General features: G+C 56.9%; 3 protein-coding genes across 4 annotated transcripts in view; all 3 read left to right on the top strand.

Annotated features, from left to right (window-relative positions):
* DIS3L2 (DIS3 like 3'-5' exoribonuclease 2) overlaps nt 1-11,090 on the top strand; it is a 178,629-nt gene extending 167,539 nt beyond the window's left edge. For both annotated transcript variants that reach the window (XM_014254371.2, XM_014254372.2), the window contains exons 16-22: nt 848-1,031; nt 2,216-2,302; nt 6,309-6,456; nt 6,566-6,696; nt 6,931-7,035; nt 7,721-7,822; nt 10,573-11,090. In XM_014254371.2, coding sequence (XP_014109846.1) covers nt 848-1,031; nt 2,216-2,302; nt 6,309-6,456; nt 6,566-6,696; nt 6,931-7,035; nt 7,721-7,822; nt 10,573-10,671 — 856 coding nt within the window. In that variant the 3' untranslated portion in view covers nt 10,672-11,090. The remainder of the gene's footprint in view (nt 1-847; nt 1,032-2,215; nt 2,303-6,308; nt 6,457-6,565; nt 6,697-6,930; nt 7,036-7,720; nt 7,823-10,572) is intronic.
* Nucleotides 11,091-13,035: 1,945 nt separating this feature from the next.
* LOC102101964 (alkaline phosphatase, germ cell type-like) lies at nt 13,036-15,644 on the top strand. Its single transcript, XM_005525179.2, has 10 exons — nt 13,036-13,141; nt 13,306-13,421; nt 13,496-13,670; nt 13,770-13,942; nt 14,017-14,151; nt 14,231-14,300; nt 14,416-14,554; nt 14,648-14,856; nt 14,999-15,115; nt 15,358-15,644. The coding sequence occupies exons 1-10, from the start codon at nt 13,132-13,134 to the stop codon at nt 15,642-15,644; spliced, it is 1,431 nt and encodes a 476-aa protein (XP_005525236.2). The 5' UTR covers nt 13,036-13,131.
* Nucleotides 15,645-16,330: 686 nt separating this feature from the next.
* Nucleotides 16,331-19,595, top strand: LOC102102136 (intestinal-type alkaline phosphatase). Its single transcript, XM_088061003.1, has 11 exons — nt 16,331-16,435; nt 16,977-17,093; nt 17,207-17,322; nt 17,521-17,695; nt 17,838-18,010; nt 18,093-18,227; nt 18,316-18,388; nt 18,472-18,604; nt 18,714-18,907; nt 19,016-19,126; nt 19,213-19,595. The coding sequence occupies exons 1-11, from the start codon at nt 16,372-16,374 to the stop codon at nt 19,473-19,475; spliced, it is 1,554 nt and encodes a 517-aa protein (XP_087917129.1). The 5' UTR covers nt 16,331-16,371; the 3' UTR covers nt 19,476-19,595.
* Nucleotides 19,596-19,669: the final 74 nt, after the last annotated feature.

The following is a 19,669-nucleotide window of genomic DNA, read 5'->3' on the forward strand; positions in this document are numbered from 1 at the left end:
TGGGAGTCCTGGGAATACATGCAGGCAATAGCAGGAAGCCCAGTTAAGCACATCTCTTGCTTATCAGGCCCAGTTAAACAAGTCCCCTGTGGCAGAGCCCTGCCATTGGTAGCACAACCCGTACACACACCAAAGATTATCTCTGGGATTGCTTTCCTGAGCACTGTGTAACCCCAGAGGTTTCCATTCAATGAATGTACATTCAGAGATGGAAACTGAGGGGCTCACCCCAGCCTGGAAAACCCCAGCACTCTGCTGGTTATACGGAGGAGCCTGTGGAGTCCCTGCATGTCCTGGATGCCAAAGGCAGCCCTGCTGGAGCAGCACTGGTGGCTTGTCCTGCCCAGGGACAGTGCTGTGTTGTGCGGTGGCTGGGAGCTGGCGTGGGGCAGGGCTCGGTGCTGGGGCCTGACCACACATGTCGAGCTCAGGATGGGGGAGCGAGCGAGACGCTGTTTGCTCTGGCCCGGGAAGACAGAGATGTGTGTTTGTTTTCCGTGCTATCTTTTGCATGGCGTTTGTTTTGCTTGTCAAGCGTTTCAGGAGATAAAATGACCTAGAGGGAGATTATTTTATCCTCATTTAAGCTGTCAATTTATCATTGACTTCTGCTTGTCTGCACCAGCAGGACAGCTTACTCTGAGTCCCTGGGGAAACCTCTGCTAGAAAGTGAGAATTTGGGGGGATTTGCTGCAGTCTTACATCTAATCTGTGCTTATGACAGCAACTACAAGCTGCTCCCCTGTCCCCCTGTGTCGTATTAGTTCCCATCCCTGTGGACTGTCTTGGCTTCCCAGGGGCCTCCCCTGTCTAACTGGGGCCTGGGGTTGTTTTTCTCGTGCCGCAGGCTGGTTGAAGAGTTCATGCTGCTGGCGAACATGGCCGTGGCCCATCAGATCTACCGCTCCTTCCCCGAGCAGGCCTTCCTCCGCCGCCACCCCCAGCCCCAAACCAAGCTGCTGAAAGACCTCATGGACTTTTGCAACCAAGTTGGCCTTGACATCGACTTCAGCAGCGCAGGGAGCCTGCATGTGAGTGCGCTGGCCTGGCAGGGCCATGGGGACCGAGGGTGGGCAGCTACGTGATGGCATGTTTGTGGCACCGTGTGCTTTATCCCCTGTCCCTCTCTGCCCAAGCAGAGCTGACAGCTATGCCATGCCAAAACAAAACACCTCCCTCCCTCACTATTGATCCCATTAGTGCTGGGCAGGGGTGGCCCAGCCTGTCCTGGTCAGCCATGTTGTGCACAATGTTAGAGCAGGGTGGGAAGGACCTTGCAAATGACCCCTGCACTACCCTCCCCGCAATGGGAAGGATGTTTCAGTGCAGGAGCACTCACTGAGACACACAGATTTCCTTCACTGAGCAGATCCTGGGCAGGATTTGGGTTGCTCCATACCACAAAGAAAGCAGCTGTGCAAGGGGCTGTTTCTGTCTGGGCTGCTGCTGGTCTCGGGGAGGGCAGGGTGGGGAGTGGGGTGACTGGGAAGGACTGGAGAGCAGTGCTGGGAAAGGTCAGATGCAGCCAGTGCAAGAAGTATCCAAGCACTCCTCTGCTGAGCATGTCCTGGGGCTGAACTCCAGCTGAACAGCACAGCGTAGGTTCCAGGATTTTCTTTACTCACCACAACTGGACTGTGGATAATCCTCTGTTAATCCCATCCCTGCTGGCCTCCTGCATGCCCCTCCATCAGCTGGGACTGCTTTTCCCACTTGCTGGCTGTGCCCAGCCTATGTCAGCAGATGCAGGGCTGCTCACTCAGCTCCTCTCCTGCACTTTGAACTCTCCAGCCCTTCCTCACTGCTACCCCCAGGCAGTGACTTGCCATATCCATGTCTCCCCAGAGTCCCATTAGTCCATGTGCTGAAGCTCTCAGGAGCTGGATGGGAGCCAGACACAGTTGCAGAGAGGGTTTACAGGCTCTCTCTCACACTGTACAACTGAGGACAGAGCCAGCAGTCCCCTGCCCTGGGTGCTCTCTGCCACTGACCCCAGGAGGAGAGACAGCGCCCAGGACCGTGTATGCAGTCCTACTGGGGCTGCTGGGACCACAGCAAAGCCCAGTTTAACATGCACCTTTTGGCTTACAAGGGGATTTTAGGGAAAAAGGGAAATTTGGCTTTGACAAGCTACTGTTAGCACCACTAAGGTCTGCCTGGGTCCCTTTACCACCATAACATGCCAACACTGAATGCTTTCTCTTCTCTCCTCCAGAAAAGCTTAAGTGAAACATTTGGTGCTGACAAATATTCCAGAGCAAGGAAAGAAGTGCTGACCTACATGTTCTCCAGGCCCATGCAGGTGAGAACAGCACTGTGCTGTGCATATGTCTGCTTGTAGCTTTCTGCTGTGGCTCCATCTTCAATCCTCACCCCTTCTGCATTATCAAGCTGGTTGTTGCACACAGAGGGAGTGAATGAATACTGAACGTGGTGTTCCAGGGCTGCCAGCAGCTTCCTCCAGTGCCTCCAGCCCTGTGCAGCTGGCAGTGGGAGTGTCCCTTGAGTAACAAAGCTTCACTGGATGGCAAGGTCAGGCTGAGTCTCTCCTCACTGTCCTCAGTGTCCCTGTTATTATTGGTTGGGATAGTGCACCCTTGAAGTTGCATGAGGGCTGTTAGCAGACTCACAAGCACCCAGCCCTGTGAACAGCTGGTGGTAGGCTCCATGGTTCATTTTGCACCATTTCTTCACATTGTGGTATCTCAAATGGTCCAAAGAATGAATTAAGAGTAGGGGTGTAAAACTGACCATAAATACAGTCTGGTACCTGCTCTTGGAAGAGGGAAAATTCTGGAAACCCTTCAGTCTCCCTCCAGCCCAGGTGTCTTTCTTTGACAGTCACTGCAATGGAGGCTTGCACTGCTCACACCAGTTGTCATGTTTGGTGCATCTATAGCTCAGGACACTTTATTTGGGTGTTTATCACCATCATAAAAGGTTTTTGTGAGGCATCAGCTGCATTTGCAGCTGGGCATGGCACAACCTCTTCTGAGGAAAGTCCTACTCCATGGGGAGAAGGGGCACACTCCTGAAATGATCGCTCTGCTGTGGCCTGCTTATCACTGCAGGAATGAATCATCTTCCCAACATCACTCATTTGACTGTCACTCTTCTAATTAGCTTATTTGCTTCATTTACTCATTAGCAGTTGCCTGAAGTCCTGCTGTCTTTCTGGGACTTAATGCTTGTTTGTAAATGGAACTGGGGTATGAGGCCATTTAGTAAATCAGCCTATCATGTGTGTCCAGCTCAGGAGGCTGCTTTGTAAAGAGCAGGGAGTGTCCTCTGGAGCTGGAAGTGTTATCCCAGATCCTACATCTTGCTTTGGGTTACCCTGGTCCCTTCTGTCACATCCTCCTTGTCTGGTGGAAGGTGCACTGGTGACACGACGTCCTTTGAGTCCCTCTCTGTTCCTGCTGCCTGTGGCACAAGCCTGGGCTTTGTCAGTAGCAGCACATGGAGCAAGCCTGGCTGCTGGCCAGGATGGATGAGCAAGGAGAAAGTTCTGCAGTGGCACCAAGGAGGAGATGGGCTTTTGGGGTCCCACTGACTTGCTGAGATCTTGTTGTTGTGGTGTCCTGAGACTGTGGTTGGAGAAGTGGTGGGAGTGCTTTCAGATAACACACAGTGGCTCTCATTAAGATTTAGCCTTGTGAATATATTAGTTCATTACATGAAAGAGCTATCAAGGTTTTGAGGATGAAGTCTTCTGCAGAGTAGATATCAGAGAGAGAAAAAAGCACTTTTAAAGGAGGTAATTCCATGAGACATGATTTTGGCAGGAGCTAGTCTCATTCCATTGTCAGAAGACAAAGGTGCGTGTGTGTTCAGGTGTGCTGCACAGTCCACTCATACGTGGCAAACCTGCTGCCTGGCACACTCCCATTATAGGCAAAACACCTTGGAAAGGGACAAACAGCTTCCAGGAGGAAGGAGCTTTCCCTGCAAGGAGTATTTTTTTGCTGTCTGCCTCCAGCATGAGAGCAGATGGAAGAATCAGCCCCATCCTGCTGGATGTCGTGGTCCCTCATGGGGGAGAGGACACATTTTAGTGTTGGCAGCTGCAGAGCACAGCTACTGAGGGGCCCAGGCCGGTGGCCAGGGCTGAGCCATTGCTCTGACAGATGGTGCAGCAAGAATGTCTGCTCGGGGCACTGAGTCACCTGTATCCCTGTGCACGTCACAGCTCCCAGTGATAAAGCTGATGTTTCAGGGACAAGGCTGCAGCTAAATCAGCCTAAACAACCTGTCCACAGGTTTAACCCCTGGTCGTGCCAAGCCTGTGTCTTTTCCTTCTTCACTGCGTGCTGGTAGCCAAGACATCAGCCTCTTGGAGAAGGAGGGAGGTGGGAAACAACTGGTAATGTGTGTGCCTGAGGGAATGCCTGGCTTGGCATGCCAGGAGCCTTGTAACAGATGAAGGAGCAGCGACACACCATTTTTCAGGGACTCAGTCACTCAGGGATTCAATCTGTCCGTGAAAGAAAAGCTGCCCCTGGTTGGCTGAGGCTGATTTATTTCCAGGCTCCTTGCAGTTCTCCAGGGATTGCAACAAACTCTGGGGATTTGAGACCTCTTGTGAGTCAAATCTGTTAACGAGAAAACATCTGCTTCATGCCAGGCTGATGTCACTGTGTTGTGTTGTCAGGGTGGTGAGGATGGGTGTCAGATACATATCAGACTGGGCTCCCTGCAGGATGTAACCCTGCCATGGCCTAGGGGAGTATTTTTGCAGTGATACTCAAGCTGCTGCAAATGTCAGTGAGGGTCATGGACTGCCAAAAGGGTGTCCAAAATGATGCTGGATCTCACAGTGGCCAGCATATCAATCAAGGCAAAGTGTCCCAGACAACAGCAAGCAGCACAGGACCTTCAGCATCTTTTCTAACTTTCAGCAATGTGAGGTATAACTTGAAACACTGCTGGGCATAGGTCAGGGATGGGCCCTTCCCAATATCTTTCTCAGAAGGGGGATTTTGAGTGGTGCTCAGCCTTCTTCGTGCCTGGCATTGCAGGGACCTTCCTGCCTTCTGTCCAGAAGCCTGGCACAAATGCCTGGAAGCTTCCCTGTGATTCCATGCTGTCTGTCAGCACAAGGGCACTTATCCACTCCCTCAGCAGCCTCTGGAGCTCGGTGTGTCTCCCTGCTCAGCCTCATTCGGTGGGAGCCGAGCTAATTGAGTGGAGACTGTACTTTTTGGAGTCCATCAGAAACAATTTAATTCTAGGTTGTGGAAATTGGCAGCCACCACAGCTCCTATCCCAGCTCTTGGGTCTCATAATAAGGCTGGGATTGATGCTGCTTTTTTTAACCTGCTCTATTTACTTGCCCGGATCAGTGCGTTGCTGCTCAGCAGGAGCTGGCTGCGCCACTGGCCTGGAGAGCAGAGGATACAGCTGCCCAAACCAAGGATCCCAGGACAGCTCTGTAATCGGAGCTGGCTACTCCTGTTTTTTTTAAATCACTTGCTCTTATTTTTAAATGGGTTCATTCAATCGCCACTGTGCTGTGACCCCGCCGCCACCCCCCTGACCTGCACAGCCTCCCCTCCCTGCCTGGGCCCAGCCCCCAGTGTTTTCCCAGCCCCAAGAGCTGGTGTTTCACAGATGTAAAAATAAAAGCTGTAACCTGTGGGATAACAGGGGTGACACAGGAGAGGTTCCTGTTGAAGAGGCTGCTGAGCAGTGGTGCCGCTGTTGCCCTGGTGTTGGTTTAGATGGGCAGTTCAGCCACTCAGCTCCCCAGCTGTCATGATGGGATGGAGCAGCAGGGATCTCAGCAGGGCTGTCTCTCCTCCTTGAAAGCCACTCATACCTGCCCTCAGTGCTCTCCAAGCAGGCACAATGGGTGTTTAAAGCCTGCAGCCAGACCCAGAAGACCCCAAAGAGCCAGCATGGGAGCAGCTCTGTGAGGCCCCTTGGTGAGAAAGCATCTGAGGTGGGCACAGAACAAGCTGGGCTCTCCCCTGGAAGATGGGAGAATGGCAAATGAGTCCCAGGGCCTTAGCAGAAGCAGGAAGCTTCTTTAGACCCATGGATGATGTGAAAGTTGATGCTGTCCTTGGGGCCAGGCAGAGACAGCTGGCAGCCAGCAGCTCTCTACAGTGGCTTTGCCCCTTTTATTCTGTGCTTGGTTTCTGCAGTGCCTGTGCAGCCCAAACTGAGCAGCAGGTGAAGGACCACCAGCAGACAGGATGTCCAGAAAAGCCATTGTCTGCTAGCACTGTGTGTCACAGAGCCAGACCCCTCCAGCCTCATGGCAGCAGCCTTGCTCACACCCTTCCCTCGTTTCTCCCCCCTTTCAGATGGCTCTCTACTTCTGCACCGGCATCCTGGATGATGAGACCCTCTTTCACCACTATGCCCTGAACGTGCCGTTCTACACTCACTTCACCTCTCCCATCCGCCGCTACGCCGACATCATCGTGCACCGCCTGCTCTCCGCCTCGCTCGGTGGGTGCTGCTCACCTGCATGGGCTGGCCACTGGGGGACAGGGGCCATGGCATGGCTCTGTAGCAGGAGGGAGCACGGGCATGTTATTGTCACTTGTCCCCTTTGCAGGTGCCAGATCCCCCATCAAGATGGAGAAAGAGGCCATCCAGAAACAGGCAGACCACTGCAATGACCGGAAGATGGCTTCCAAGAGGGTGCAGGAGCTCAGCGCTGACCTCTTCTTCTCCATCTTTGTCAGGGTAAGACCCAAGGCTGTCTTCTCCCAAAGCATCTCTGGATTTCCCTGTGAAGGCCCAGCCTGGATGCTACTGAGCAGGGGGCTGTGTCTGCCCACTTGGCTTTAGGAAAGGCAATCAGTGAGAGGACACACTCAGCAACCACCACTGCTGGATTCCAGGACCTGGAGACACTGTTTCCCCTTGGAAATTGCTGAATGAGATCTGCTGTGTAGTGACAGCCCTGTCTCTTGTCAGGAATGTGGTCCTCTGGAGTCAGAAGCCATGGTGATGGGTGTCCTGAGCAAGGCCTTTGATGTCCTGGTGCTGAAGTTTGGAGTCCAGAAGCGCATTTATTGCAATGTAAGTACCTCACCAGTGTGAGACAGTGCCAACACTGCCTCACCAGAGCAGCCTGGCATCACTGCAGGCAGTGGCTGTCCTGGTGCCCTTTGGTGCCAGCTCTGCAACAGGCAGAGTTGTGCCCCAGCTGGGCTGGCCAGCGGGGAGGGAAGCTTCCTGCAGTTTGCCTTCCATCTCTCAGCCCAGGCAGGCACACGGGACTGGGGGGTCTGGATCAGCCCAGTCTCCTAAGGACCGGCTTCTCCCTGTGACGTGCTGGGGATGATCTAGCCTAGGTAAAAGGGAATAAATCCAGACTCAGGGGAACAGAGATAAGCATGGATCTGAAGCGAGGACAGGGAGCGAGGCTGGTTTTCATTTCATTTAATCAGACGGTTTATCTGGGGCTGTGACAGCAGCGCTGTGGGCCAGCACCTGCAGCTGGTGACAGCATCCTCTCTTAATAACCTGGTTATATGGCTGGCAATGACATCTTTAAACAGGATATAGAGCATGATATATGGGCTGGTGGTGTATCACAGCAGCCCCTGATTTACACGCTAGGCTCAGGCACATGGACTGCTGCATCCCAGTTGTTAAAGAGCTGCAGAGGCAGTGTGCTGGGCAAAAGCAGCCTCAGCCCCATCCACAGGCAAGGTGGAGGAGAGCTGTGGGGGCATGTTCCCAACACTCTCCCTGCCTCCAGGCGCTGCCCTTGGTGGACTTCCACTTCCAGAAGGCAGGAAAGAAGCCGGAGCTGACACTCCTGTGGGAGCCAGAGGAGCTGGAGGAGGAATCTGTGCCCCAGGTAAGACCCCCACCGCATGGGACAGGCTCACAACACCATGGGGCTGGCATGGAGACTCTGGGCAACATATGGATCCTGTTATGTCTGCAGGGATAGGTCTGGGAGGAAGGACTTGCCTTGCAGGTTGTCAGGTCCTGCTGTCCCTCTGTGTCCCTTTCCCAGTGAGCCCATTCAGCCTCAGCCTCCTCTGCCATGCAGCCCAGTCCCATCACTGCCCTCACAATCTGACCCCTCCACAGCCTTCGGTCTCTGCCCTGCCTGCTGTGTGCCCTGTCTCCCAATTCAGTTTCCTCCAGGAATTGAATTAACATGCTGTTTACTTCCTCCTTCCAGATCATCAATTAAGATGTTAAGTAAGATCAGGCCTAAGGCAGCTCCTGTCTAGACCCTTCCCCCCATCCTGACATTCTTTGCCCCTGACATGGCTTTTTCTTGGGCTTTTCATCCCTGTGACAGGGCTGAGCCTCAATTAGGAGAAATTTTTAAAATCAGACTTCCTGAGATGCAGTGTCAAATGGTTTAACAGCATCTAGAAATCTCTCTCTTGTGTCCCTGTCATCTATTAACTTGGTAACTCAATCAAAGGGAGCAATCGCATTTGTCTGGCTTGATTAAGTGGTGCTTCTTTGCCAGCTTTTGTCTGGCATGGCTATAAAACCCCAGCTGTGTTGACTGCTGTGATCCCTGCCTGAAGGGCTGAATCCCAGCCTCTCCCTGCACCACTCCAGGAGCTCTGCACTTGAGCCCCAGATCCATCCAAGCCCAGCAAGTCCCATCCTTGCCCAGTGAGGGATCCTGACACAGAGTGGGCTGACCCTCCCAGCTGGTGTGATGCATGTGCTGGAGAGTCCTTCCCTTCCCAGGGTGGATGTTGTGATCTGAGTTGGCTCTGGCCCTGCAAATATTTCTGCAAACCTCCCTCCCTTTGAAGCTGAGCTTTCCTCTCTCAGCTTGGCTCAGAGAAGCCCTGTGGATGCAGCATGGAGTGGCCTCAGTTCCCCCTTTCCTACAGGAGCAGGGATCACTTACACTCTAGCAGGGAGCTGATGAAAAATGATGCCACAGCATGAGCAGGGCCCATTTTGGTTAAGCAAACAGTTGGTAGAGGAAACTCCTCCACAAACCTTCCACACCTCCTAAGAAAACACTGGAGCTCTCCCATGGAATCAGGCTCTGAGCTATCCTCCGAGCCAGTAGATCCCTGAGTTTATAAATCTCCAGCCCTGGGATGAGCCAGATTCCTGTGAGCCATGCTGAACTCTGGTAGATGTCATCTGGACACCTCACAGCACCCAGCACCCCAGCTCCCTACCTGGCCCCAGCACTTGGCCTCTGCTTCCTGGTTTAGCTGAGCCTGGCCAGGCAGTGGGAGCATGTGGGAAGGCTGTCAGAGAGGAGCTGTGCCAGGGTCTGGGCTGTTTAGCCCTGCCACAGAGGAGAGATGTTGCCCTCATTTCTTGCTGATCTTCAGGAGATGACCAGGGCCTCAGTGGACATTACTCAGAGGTGGAGTAAGAAGTGGATCTAAGACTCAGGGTATTTGATGTGAAATTGTGCTGTTTCATGGCAGTTCAGCAAAGGGATAAGGCAGGATTGCAAGGGAGAATCTTGATACTCCCCCTTTGACTCCCCTGTGTGTGGGGCTTCCCCATGAGCACCACCCCCTGCACTGCAGCCAGCTGGCAGGCAGGGGCTAGTGCTCAGTAGCCCACAGCTCTCTGGCAGCCAGCTGTGATAGGATTTTCCTGCAGGTTGCTCCTCTCTGGCCACTTTGGTACATTTAAGTCTCAATGAGATTTTGCTGTTCTGAATGATTAATCTGGAGCAGCCGGTGCTGGATGAGCTGGGAAGGGTTGGACAAGGTTATGCTGATAGCTCTGTGCCTGCTTCTCTTGGGGCCAGCCCTGAGCAGATGGCCTCAGCGAGCCCTGCTACAGCATAGGGCTTGGGGACAGGCTCCAGCAATGTCCCCAAATGCCTGTGTATGACCCCAGGACAGCCCTTCCCAATGTCCCAGCCAGCCCCTTAACTGTGCCTCAAGGACAAACCAGATCAATACTTTACACTTCTAATCCATACAATCACAGGAAGAGCTGGGGTCAGAGGAACAGGGAGGTGGCAGCAGCAGTGCAGTTCCTGAACAGGAGGGATTGATTTTCTGAGGTCTTTGTTCCCTTGCATCTCTCTTATCTGCTGTGCTCCCTTCCTGGGTGTCCTCTCACTGTGGCAGCACAGGCAGATTGTTCCCTCCTTGTGGGATGCTGATTAAATGCTCAACGTCATGTGGAAAACCCTTCTCGCTGCAGCTCAACGTTGGCTCTTGGCCAAGCTCCACTGAGGGATGACGTGGTTCTGCGGCTGGAGAGGGAAGGCATGGGTGGCCTTGAGGGGAGGTTGGGACCCAAAGCCAAGGGCACAAATGCCCACAGTTCTTCCCAGACTGTGTGGAGAGCAAGAGTGGGGTGTGATGAGGTTTGGATAAGTGAGGATGTTTTGGGAGGCTCATTCAGGTTGGTTTGAGTGCCCTGGCTGATGTCAGAACCCATGTTTTGCCCTTGAGGATGCTACCTCTGGCCCCAGGAGCACCCTGGACCCCAGCAGAGCTATCTGAATCCATCCTGCACCATTCCTTGGTTCCTCACGGGTACACTGATGGAGACAGCAAAAGCTAGCACAGCTCTAAGCAAATCTTGGTGTGATTCCAAACTGCCTGAAAACCCTCTTTTCTCTCTTCCTCTCCCTTGATGAAGGTGATCACCATTTTCACGCTGGTGGAGGTGGTGCTGACGGCGGATGGTGGCCCCCTCAAGTACAGTGCCCTGCTCAAGAGGCCAAGCTTGGACAAGTGAGCGCCCTGGCTCTGTGGGCTCCCTGCTGCTGCTCCCTCACCTCCCAGGCCCCGCTCCGGCACCTGCTGGAAACAGAAGGGACCCACAAGGACTTTGGGGTTTTGAGTTTTAAAACCATTGTGGTTTTATTTCTGGTTTGGATTTTAACTCCACCTGGGAGCAGGGCTCAGGGCTTGAGCCTGCCTCAGGCAGAACATGTCTACTCTCGGGTATTTTTAGCATGATGCTTTCTTAATGTTTGTTAATAAGGCAGTGGTGTCCATCTCCAGCTTCAGTGCCCCTGGTGAGGGCTGAGAGGGGATATGTGTTCCCCAGGAGCAGAGAGGGGCTGGCTCCAGCATCCCAGGTGGGATGTGGATGCAGTGGGATGCAGGGGGCCATGCAGGAGGGTTTCTTGCAGGGTTGTGTCATGTAATAAAAGCCGGGTCAGCAGCTGTGTGTGGAGCTTGCGCAGGTTTTATTTTGTGCCTTCCATGTTCCCCCAGCTGGGGGATCCCAGCAGTAACTCCTCTCTGGGGAGCCCCCTGCCTTATCCTGCCTGTTCCAGCCTCAGATATGCTTGGCCAGAAGATGTGAGATCAGGGCAGCTCCTGATCCAGCAGGTACTCCCTCAGTCCCTCTGACTTCACCAGGAGTCCCTGTGTGTCTGATCCAGTCCCTCACACCTTGGCCTTCTTCCTAACTCTGCTGAGGGACCCTATGGCACCATGTCCTTGGATCCAGCACCTCACTGACCAATTGATCTCTGCCATCTCCAGCCACCTCTGCCTGCTCTCTGTCCCCATGTCCCCCACCCACACTGTAAGAATGTGTTGGTGCAGTGGGCTGCTCTGTCAGCCTCCATGGCATCACAAGCAGTGGCTGGTGCAGGGATTGATGTCTGGCAAGAAGGAATGAGTCCATTGTGCCAGGCAGGGAGGGAGCCCTGCATCACTCTGCCCATCAGTGGTGACAGCCATGGTCCTGGCACCAGCACATCAGCCCTCTGCAGGAGCCAGGAACTGGCCAAACCCTGACTGCCTGGATCAGGATGGGGGATCAGGGCTGGGTACAGCACACTTCCTAGGAGCTGGTGAAGCCATCAAGGACACCTGTAGTCCCCAGGCCTTGTGCTCCTGCACTTCCAGATGGCCTGGTACAATCACAGACAGATGTCACCTGGTGCTGGTGACATGGGGCCGTTCCCTGCCCACAGCAGGTACCCGCTGTGCAGGTGTGCTGGCATGGGCTGCCCCAGGGCAGTATGTCAGGCACCAGCTGTCCCAGGAGCTGATGGGCAGCGTGTGACTGCTGGGAGAGGGGACCAGAGGACACTGACACCAAAGCCAAGATGTCCATCTCCTACCCCTCAGCCTGGTGTCCCCCTCCTCAGGTTTGTCTCAGGGGAAACCAGGCAAATCCAGCCTGGCCCAGCTCAGCCTGTCTGCAAAAACAGCCCTTTGCCCTGCACTCTCCCTCCTGCTCCCCGGGGTCCTGCAGGCATCCACCCCCATGGGAGCTGGGGCCCAGAGGTGCCCTGGTCCTCAGGGACAGGCTGGAGGTCCTGCCTTGCTGCTGGGGGGCAGGGATGGCCTCAGGGAGGGGCGAGGGCATTGGGAGGGCCCTGGGAGGGCTGGGAGATAGTCGTGAATGTTATCAGCCCATCGTCTCACGGGACAGGGAAGAGCCATAAAGGGCGGTGCCCTCGCCCTGGACCAAGGCAGCATTCCAGGAGGGAGCCGGGGTGGGCAGCATGGGACGGCCGCTTTCCCCTGGAACCTGCCTTCTCCTCTGCTTCCTCGCCCAGCTCGCCGCTGCAGCCTCTGGTGACAGGGGACGTGCGGGACAGTGGGGTAAGAGCCTCTGGTGGGGGATGCTGGGGCTGGTGTCACTTCCTTGGGGATCTCCAGGGACCATGTCACCTCCCCGTGGGATACCAGCAAACGGGAACCCTCGCAGCCACCTCAGGGTGCTCTGAGACCACAACCTTTGAATGGGTTGGTCTCAGCCCCCTGCCCCCAAAGCAGGCCCTGCTCCCCGCCCCCATCCCTGCTGCTCCCAGCCCCCATCCCTGACTTTGGATAAAGTGGCCCAATAGCCACAGCCAGCCGTGGTTACCCAGCTATGGGATTGCTGTGGCTGATCCTCAGGCTCCTCATCCACTCTGCCAAGAGGCACAAGGGACTTCCCTGACAAACTGTGCCTCAGTTTCCCTTTTGCAGGTGGTTTCTGAGCAGTGCTGATCTCCAGGCGTTTCCTGGACCTCCAGTGAGGGGGGCTTATAGCAGCTATATTCACCTCATTCGGGTACAGATGGCCATGCTGGACCCCTTGGGGTGCACCTGGAGGCTCCCAGCTCTGCTCTCACCTCCAGATGCTGAGAAGACCCCGAGCTACTGGAATAGAGGTGCCAGGAGAAGGCTGGAATTGGCCCTGGCCTTGCACCCAGCAGCACAGCGGGCCAAAAACATCATCCTCTTCATGGGTGATGGTGAGTGCCCCGGGCCACTGCCAGGCCCTGCAGCTCCCCAGCAGCCAGGGGACAGGGCTGATGAGGAGTTGGGGCTGGGACGAGCCCTCGGGCAGTGCCTGGGGAGGGCAGGGCTGTCTCTAGTCCTGGCCCCCTGCCACCCGGTGACTCAAACATGCCCACAGGCATGGGGGTGTCCACCGTGTCAGCAGCTCGGATCTACAAGGGGCAGCTGGCCGGTGGCTCAGGCGAGGAGAGTGTCTTGGCCATGGAGACCTTTCCCCATGTGGCCCTGGCCAAGGTGAGTGGGGCAGTGCTGGGGAGACACTCCTGCTGCCCCTGCTTGGAGCCCCACTGCACTCGTCCTGCTTCCAGACCTATACCATCGACCGCCAGGTGCCCGACAGCGCTGGCACGGGCACTGCCTACCTCTGTGGGGTGAAGGCCAACGCCAAGACTCTGGGACTGAGCGGGGCAGCCGTCTATGGAAAATGCCACACCACCTTTGGCAATGAGGTGGACTCTGTCCTGCACCGGGCCAGGCTGGCGGGTACGGGGCAGCAGGAAACCCTGCCGGAAAGCCGGGCATGGCTATTCAGTGCCATGCAGGGCTGGATGGACTCCCTGTAAACCCTTGCCCACGCTGCAGGCAAGTCTGTGGGCATTGTGACGACCACGCGGGTGCAGCACGCGTCCCCCGGGGCAGCCTACGCGCACTCGGCCAGCCGGAGCTGGTACGCTGACACCAACATGCCCAAGGAGGCCCTGCGGGACGGCTGCAAGGACATCGCCGACCAGCTGATACACAACACTGACATCAACGTGAGCTGGGGAGCGGGAGCGGGAGGGAGGGGGCACCAGGAACGCTGGCAGGGTCTGCTGAGCTCCCACGGCAGGTGATCCTGGGCGGCGGGAGGATGTACATGACCCCCAAGCGGACTCCGGACCCCGAGTACCCAGAGGATCCGGATCAAAATGGCACCAGGAAGGACGGCCGGGACTTGATTGCGGAGTGGCTGAGTGCCAAGAAGGTAGCATGCAGGGGAAGAGGAAACGTGACTCCTGGCACAGGGTGTGTGCCATTGGCACTGGCTCTGCTCTCGCTGGCAGGGTGCCCGCTACGTCTGGGACAAGAAGGGCCTGGATGCGGTCAAAGATGACTCTGTGAGCCACCTTATGGGTAGGAGCATTACTGCCTGCCCCAATGGCAATACTTCCTCCTCCTCCCCTCTCTGGAGGGGTCAGCAGGGGCACAAACCAGCCCCAGCATGGACCCCCTCACCCTCCTCCCCCAGGCCTCTTTGAGCCCAAGGACATGAAGTATGAGCTGAACCGCAACACATCCACAGACCCCTCCATCGTGGAGATGACAGAAAAGGCCATCCGCATCCTGCGCAGGAACCCCAATGGCTTCTTCCTCTTTGTGGAAGATGAGTAGCTCCAGGCGGGCAGTGTGGCTGGGGCTGAGGTGGGATGTAGGTCCTGGGAGCAGGTGGCCATCCAAGGGGACCAGGGAGAGGGTGACAGCCACATTCCCCTTGCAGGTGGCAGAATTGATCATGGCCACCACAGTGGCCGGGCCAAGCAGGCGCTGATGGAGGCCGTGATGCTGGACCGGGCGGTGGCACGGGCCGGCGAGCTCACCTCCCCCGCTGACACCCTGACCGTGGTGACAGCCGATCACTCCCATGTCTTCACTTTTGGGGGCAGCACACCACGTGGCAACTCCATCTTTGGTGGGTCCTGGAGAGGGGCAGTGAGCATCTCTCTTTCCACCTCACCCTGCTGCTCCCACGGGAGGCTGAGCCTGCCCAGTCAGGGAGCTAGGGAGAGGTGCCCAGCTGGGACAGGGTGTGACAATGTCTTTCCCTGTGCCAGGGCTGGCCCCCAAGAAAGCCAAGGACAAGCGAGACTACACCAGCATCCTCTATGGCAATGGTCCTGGCTACAGCATCCGTGACGGGGCCCGTCCAGCTGCCAGCCTCCCTGCCGCAGGTCTGCTGGGGATGTGGCAGAGCCACGGGGTGGCTGGGGACAGATTCCCAGTGAGTCTGCTGGGGACAGCATCCCACTGGCATGAACACAGGAGCCACACAAGGTCCTGGTGCCACTGTGAGGCTCAGGAGTCACTTGGGCAGAAATCTCACTGATGCAGGAGTGAAGGGAGTGGTCCCCCCATCCCTGTGACATGTCAAGGAGCCAGACTCCCAGCCTCATTTCTCCTCTTCCTCCTGCAGAAGACAAGGATTACAGACAGCAGGCAGCTGTGCCCCTGGAGACAGAGACTCACAGTGGGGAAGACGTGGTGGTGATGGCCCAGGGCCCCATGGCCCACCTCTTCCACGGGGTGCAGGAGCAGCACTACATCGCCCATGCCATGGCCTACGCTGCCTGCCTCGAGCCCTATGCCACAGAGCCTGGATGCAGGGCAGCCCGCAGAGCCTCCCATGGCACACAGTGCTCCCCACAGCCCCTGCTTGCCCTCCTGGCCCTCTGCATGGCTGCCCTCATAGTGAGGGGCTAAGAGGCTCTGGCTGAGTCTCACTGTGGACAGGACCAAGCAATGCAATAAAGCACAGGTTCTTTGTCTCCATCCGCCGTGCAAAGGTTCACAGTGGTGGTCCCCTCCTGAGGTGCTGCTCCGTGCCTGCCTCCCCAGTCACCTGTGGCTCCTGGTTCTCCCCTGGGACCAGCACTGGAGGCACTGGGGTGAAGGAGATGTTGAAATGTGAGTGAGGGGAGGCAGTGTCCTCCCCAGCTTTGCCTGGCTGGGGAACAGTACACAAAGGCTGGTACTTCCATTTCCAGGCCTGAGCAAGGAGCAGAGTTTTAGTCTGCATCCTTGGATTTATTCCTCAAGAAAGCCTGGGCAGAGAGCAGGGTGCTCAGTGCAGGAGTGACCCCAGGTGTTCCCCATACCCACTGTTATCCCGGGTCCAATGCTCAGAGTTGCCCGTGGCACCCTGGGACAGGCACCATGCGCACCATGACACCATGGCCAGGACAAGATTTCCTGTCACCACTGCACATCCTCTTTTCCCCGCATCTGACTGTGTCCCAAGCACATCTGTGCCCATCAGCCACAGGAGGTTGTGCCAGGGAGGTGCCATCAGCCCGGCCTTTGTCCGAGTTGCTTGGCAGAGACGCGCTGGAGCACACACCCTGCTAGGGCTGATCCCTGTCCAAAGTCCCTCCCCAGATCTGCTGAATTTACAGACACTGCCAGCAGTGTTGGCCTGTCAGATCTCAACATGCGGCTCCTGGCATCCCTCATCCTCTGCCTCTGCGCAGGGTTCAGCACCGCTATCATCCCAGGTGGGGACAAGCATGGGGATGGGTGGCCGGCTGGCTGTGGTGGGTGTCCAGGGAAGCAGGGTGTCAGCCTGGCTGGCCACAAGGAGGGCTTGGGGAGGGAAGCTGAGGCTGCCCAGCCAAACAAGGATTAATGGGGGTTAGTTACCCCTGCTCTTCTGGGGTTTTGGAACCAATTTTCCCCCATGTTTTTGCTTGCTTTTGTGCCGGGGGCTGGTCTGGGGGAAGTGCCTATATCCTCTATCACCACTCCCTACCATGGATTTTCCCCATCCCACTTGCCAGGTAACTGTCCCATCATATCTGGTTTTGCTGTCCCCCTTGTTCCCTGCCCCAGGACCCTGGGGCCCAGCAGTCGGTGCAAGCCTGCATGGTCTTGCCCCATCCCAAATAGCTCCCCCAGCCACTTGGTCCATGTGAAAGGAGGCCCCAGCATGGGAGTGCCCAGGGAACAAGTATCCCTGGGGTGTGGGTACCCTGCAGGGGTTCCCTGGGGGTGCAGACTCTGGTGAGCTGGGACTGACGGATGTTTGCACTGTCCCAGCGGAGGAGGAGAAACCATCCTTCTGGAACAAGAAGGCAGCTGCAGCCATTGAAGCCTCCCTGAAAATCCAACCCAGGAGAAGCCAAGCTAAAAACCTCCTCCTTTTTCTTGGGGATGGTGAGTCCCACTGGCACCCCTGGCAGGCAGGTTGACATGGCCAGTACTCTGCTGAGTGGGATGTGTGGAGGGCACCTGGTCCAGAGGGTGACCAGGACCCTCTCTCTGCCCAGGATTTGGGATCCCCAGCATCACAGCCACCCGCATCCTAAAGGCGCAGCTGCAGGGGAAGCTGGGCCCTGAGACCCCTCTTGCCCTGGATGCTTTCCCCTACGTGGCTCTCTCTAAGGTAAATTCCAGCATGTTGGAAAGGGGCCATGGTGATCCTAGGCATGGGGCTGCTGGCACCCCAGGGCTGCATATATGTTGTGCATGGGGTCCCTCCCCATCCCACACGTGTCCATGGGTGGGTGAATGAGCGTGGCAGGGGGTGCTCGGGGGACACCCCACTGGGGACCCCTGCCCTGAGCCCCTCTATCCTCGGCAGACCTACAGTGTGGACAGGCACGTCCCTGACAGCGCGTCGACAGCCACAGCCTATCTCTGCGGGGTGAAGGGCAACTACAAGACCATAGGGGTGAGCGCGGCCGCCCGATACTTGCAGTGCAACACCACGGCCGGCAACGAGGTGATCTCAGTGCTGCAGCGAGCCCGCAAAGCTGGTAATGAGGGATGCAGGGCTGGGGGGACCCTGTGTGGACAAGGGCTGCCACACTGGGGGCTTTCCCCCCATGAGAATCCCATAGCTTGGTGGTGGGGATCCTGTGTTGCCCACGGTGGGGCTTGATGAGTGGGGTTTGGCAGGGAAGTCAGTGGGCATCGTGACCACGTCGCGGGTGCAGCACGCGTCACCCTCGGGGACCTATGCGCACGTGGTGGACCGGAACTGGTACGCGGACTCCAGCATGCCCCAGGAGGCGCTGCAGCAGGGCTGCAAGGACATCGCCCTGCAGCTGGTCCACAACGTCGACATCAATGTGAGCGCACGGGAGGAGGAGGGCAGGGACAGAGCCCTCTCAGGGCACCCCACTAATGCTTCATCCACCTCATCCCCTCCAGGTGATCATGGGTGGTGGTCGGAAATACATGAGCCCCGTGGGAACGCCGGACCCCGAGTACCCCACTGACAGCGGGCAGAACGGGATACGCGAGGATGGGAGAAACCTCATCAACACGTGGGTGGAGGCACGGCCGGTGAGTGACGCCTCAGGGACAGTCCCCTGCCCACTGCCCCTGGCACAGGGCCAGGCACCCACTAACCCCCTGAGGGATTTGCCCACAGGGTGCCCGCTATGTCTGGAACAGGACAGAGATGCTGGCTGCTGCGGCCAACCCCAGCGTGAATTATTTGATGGGTAACAAATTACCCCAGTCCCAGGACCCAACAGGCTCTGGGACACTCAGGTGCTGATGCTGTCCCCAACTCATCCCCTTACAGGTCTGTTTGAACCTGGGGACATGAAGTATGAACTGGTACATAACGCCACCCTGGACCCATCACTCAGTGAGATGACAGAGGCAGCCATCACCATCCTGAGCAGGAACCCCAAAGGGTTCTACCTCTTTGTGGAAGATAAGTTGGAGCTCGTGCCCCTGGGGCCAGTGAGAGGGGGGTGTAGGGTGGGGGTAGGAGTTGGGCTTGATGCTGTCAGTCCCCAGCCCACCGTGGGTGCCATCTGCAGGTGGCAGAATCGACCATGGCCACCATGAAGGCGCAGCCCAAAAGGCACTGACGGAGGCGGTGGAGTTTGACCGGGCCATCGAGCGGGCAGGCACCCTGACAGACGAGGCTGAGACCCTCACTGTTGTCACCGCTGACCACTCACACGTGTTCTCCTTTGGTGGCTACACCCTGCGTGGCTCCTCCATCTTCGGTGGGGCTCTGCCCTGTTCTGGGTTCTGCCAGCCCTGTGACACCCTGACTGTGGCCAGAGGGGTGATAGGAGTGTTCCTTGTCTGACCCTCCACTGCCCCTTCCCCAGGTCTGGCACCCAAGACAGCCATTGACGAGAAGAACTACACATCCATCCTCTACGGGAATGGGCCAGGATACCCAGGCACTGAGCGACCCAACGTGGACCAGGACACAGCCAGTAAGGCCACAGAGACCATGGCTGGGTGATGGGGTGGGGCTGGGGGCCATCACTGCTCCTCTCACCCCCTTCTCTCTGCTCCCCAGTGCGGTTCGATTACCTGCAGCAGGCGGCCGTGCCCCTCAAGTCGGAGAGCCATGGTGGTGAGGATGTGGCCATCCTGGCCAAGGGTCCTATGGCCCACCTCTTCCACGGGGTGCAGGAGCAGACCTGTGTAGCCCACATCATGGCCTACGCCGCCTGCATCGAGCCCTACACTGACTGCCGCCACGGGAACTCTGCCCCTGGCATCCGCGCCACGCCCCTGGCCCTGCTCCTCCCTCCCCTCCTTCTGCCCCTCTTCCACTGATCCCATGTCCCTAGGGGCCCCCACGGGACAGATTCATGTTCCCCTCCCTTCCCCACAGTGTGGCACCTGCGGGCAGATGACAGCTTTCTGAAGCATCCCTGGCCTGGATGCAGCAGCCATGGGGACAGCGAATCCAGGCAGTGGGGTGTTCAATAAACACGGGGTGTGACACTGGTGGGATGGTGTGTTCATGG

The sequence above is a fragment of the Pseudopodoces humilis genome, chromosome 11 (genome assembly GCF_049639895.1).
Source record: "Pseudopodoces humilis isolate 2021_Gansu_Grassland_sample_001 chromosome 11, ASM4963989v1, whole genome shotgun sequence".
In the NCBI taxonomy this organism is placed as follows: domain Eukaryota; kingdom Metazoa; phylum Chordata; class Aves; order Passeriformes; family Paridae; genus Pseudopodoces; species Pseudopodoces humilis.

Coding starts and splice junctions, on each gene's coding strand:
- LOC102101964 (XM_005525179.2), top strand. Junction 14,857..14,998: donor ACGTGGCAACTCCATCTTTG/GTGGGTCCTGGA, acceptor TCCCTGTGCCAG/GGCTGGCCCCCAAGAAAGCC. Junction 15,116..15,357: donor TGCCAGCCTCCCTGCCGCAG/GTCTGCTGGGGA, acceptor TTCCTCCTGCAG/AAGACAAGGATTACAGACAG.
- LOC102102136 (XM_088061003.1), top strand. CDS start 16,372: ATGCGGCTCCTGGCATCCCTCATCCTCTGCCTCTGCGCAGGGTTCAGC. Junction 18,011..18,092: donor TCCACAACGTCGACATCAAT/GTGAGCGCACGG, acceptor CATCCCCTCCAG/GTGATCATGGGTGGTGGTCG. Junction 19,127..19,212: donor CGTGGACCAGGACACAGCCA/GTAAGGCCACAG, acceptor TCTGCTCCCCAG/TGCGGTTCGATTACCTGCAG.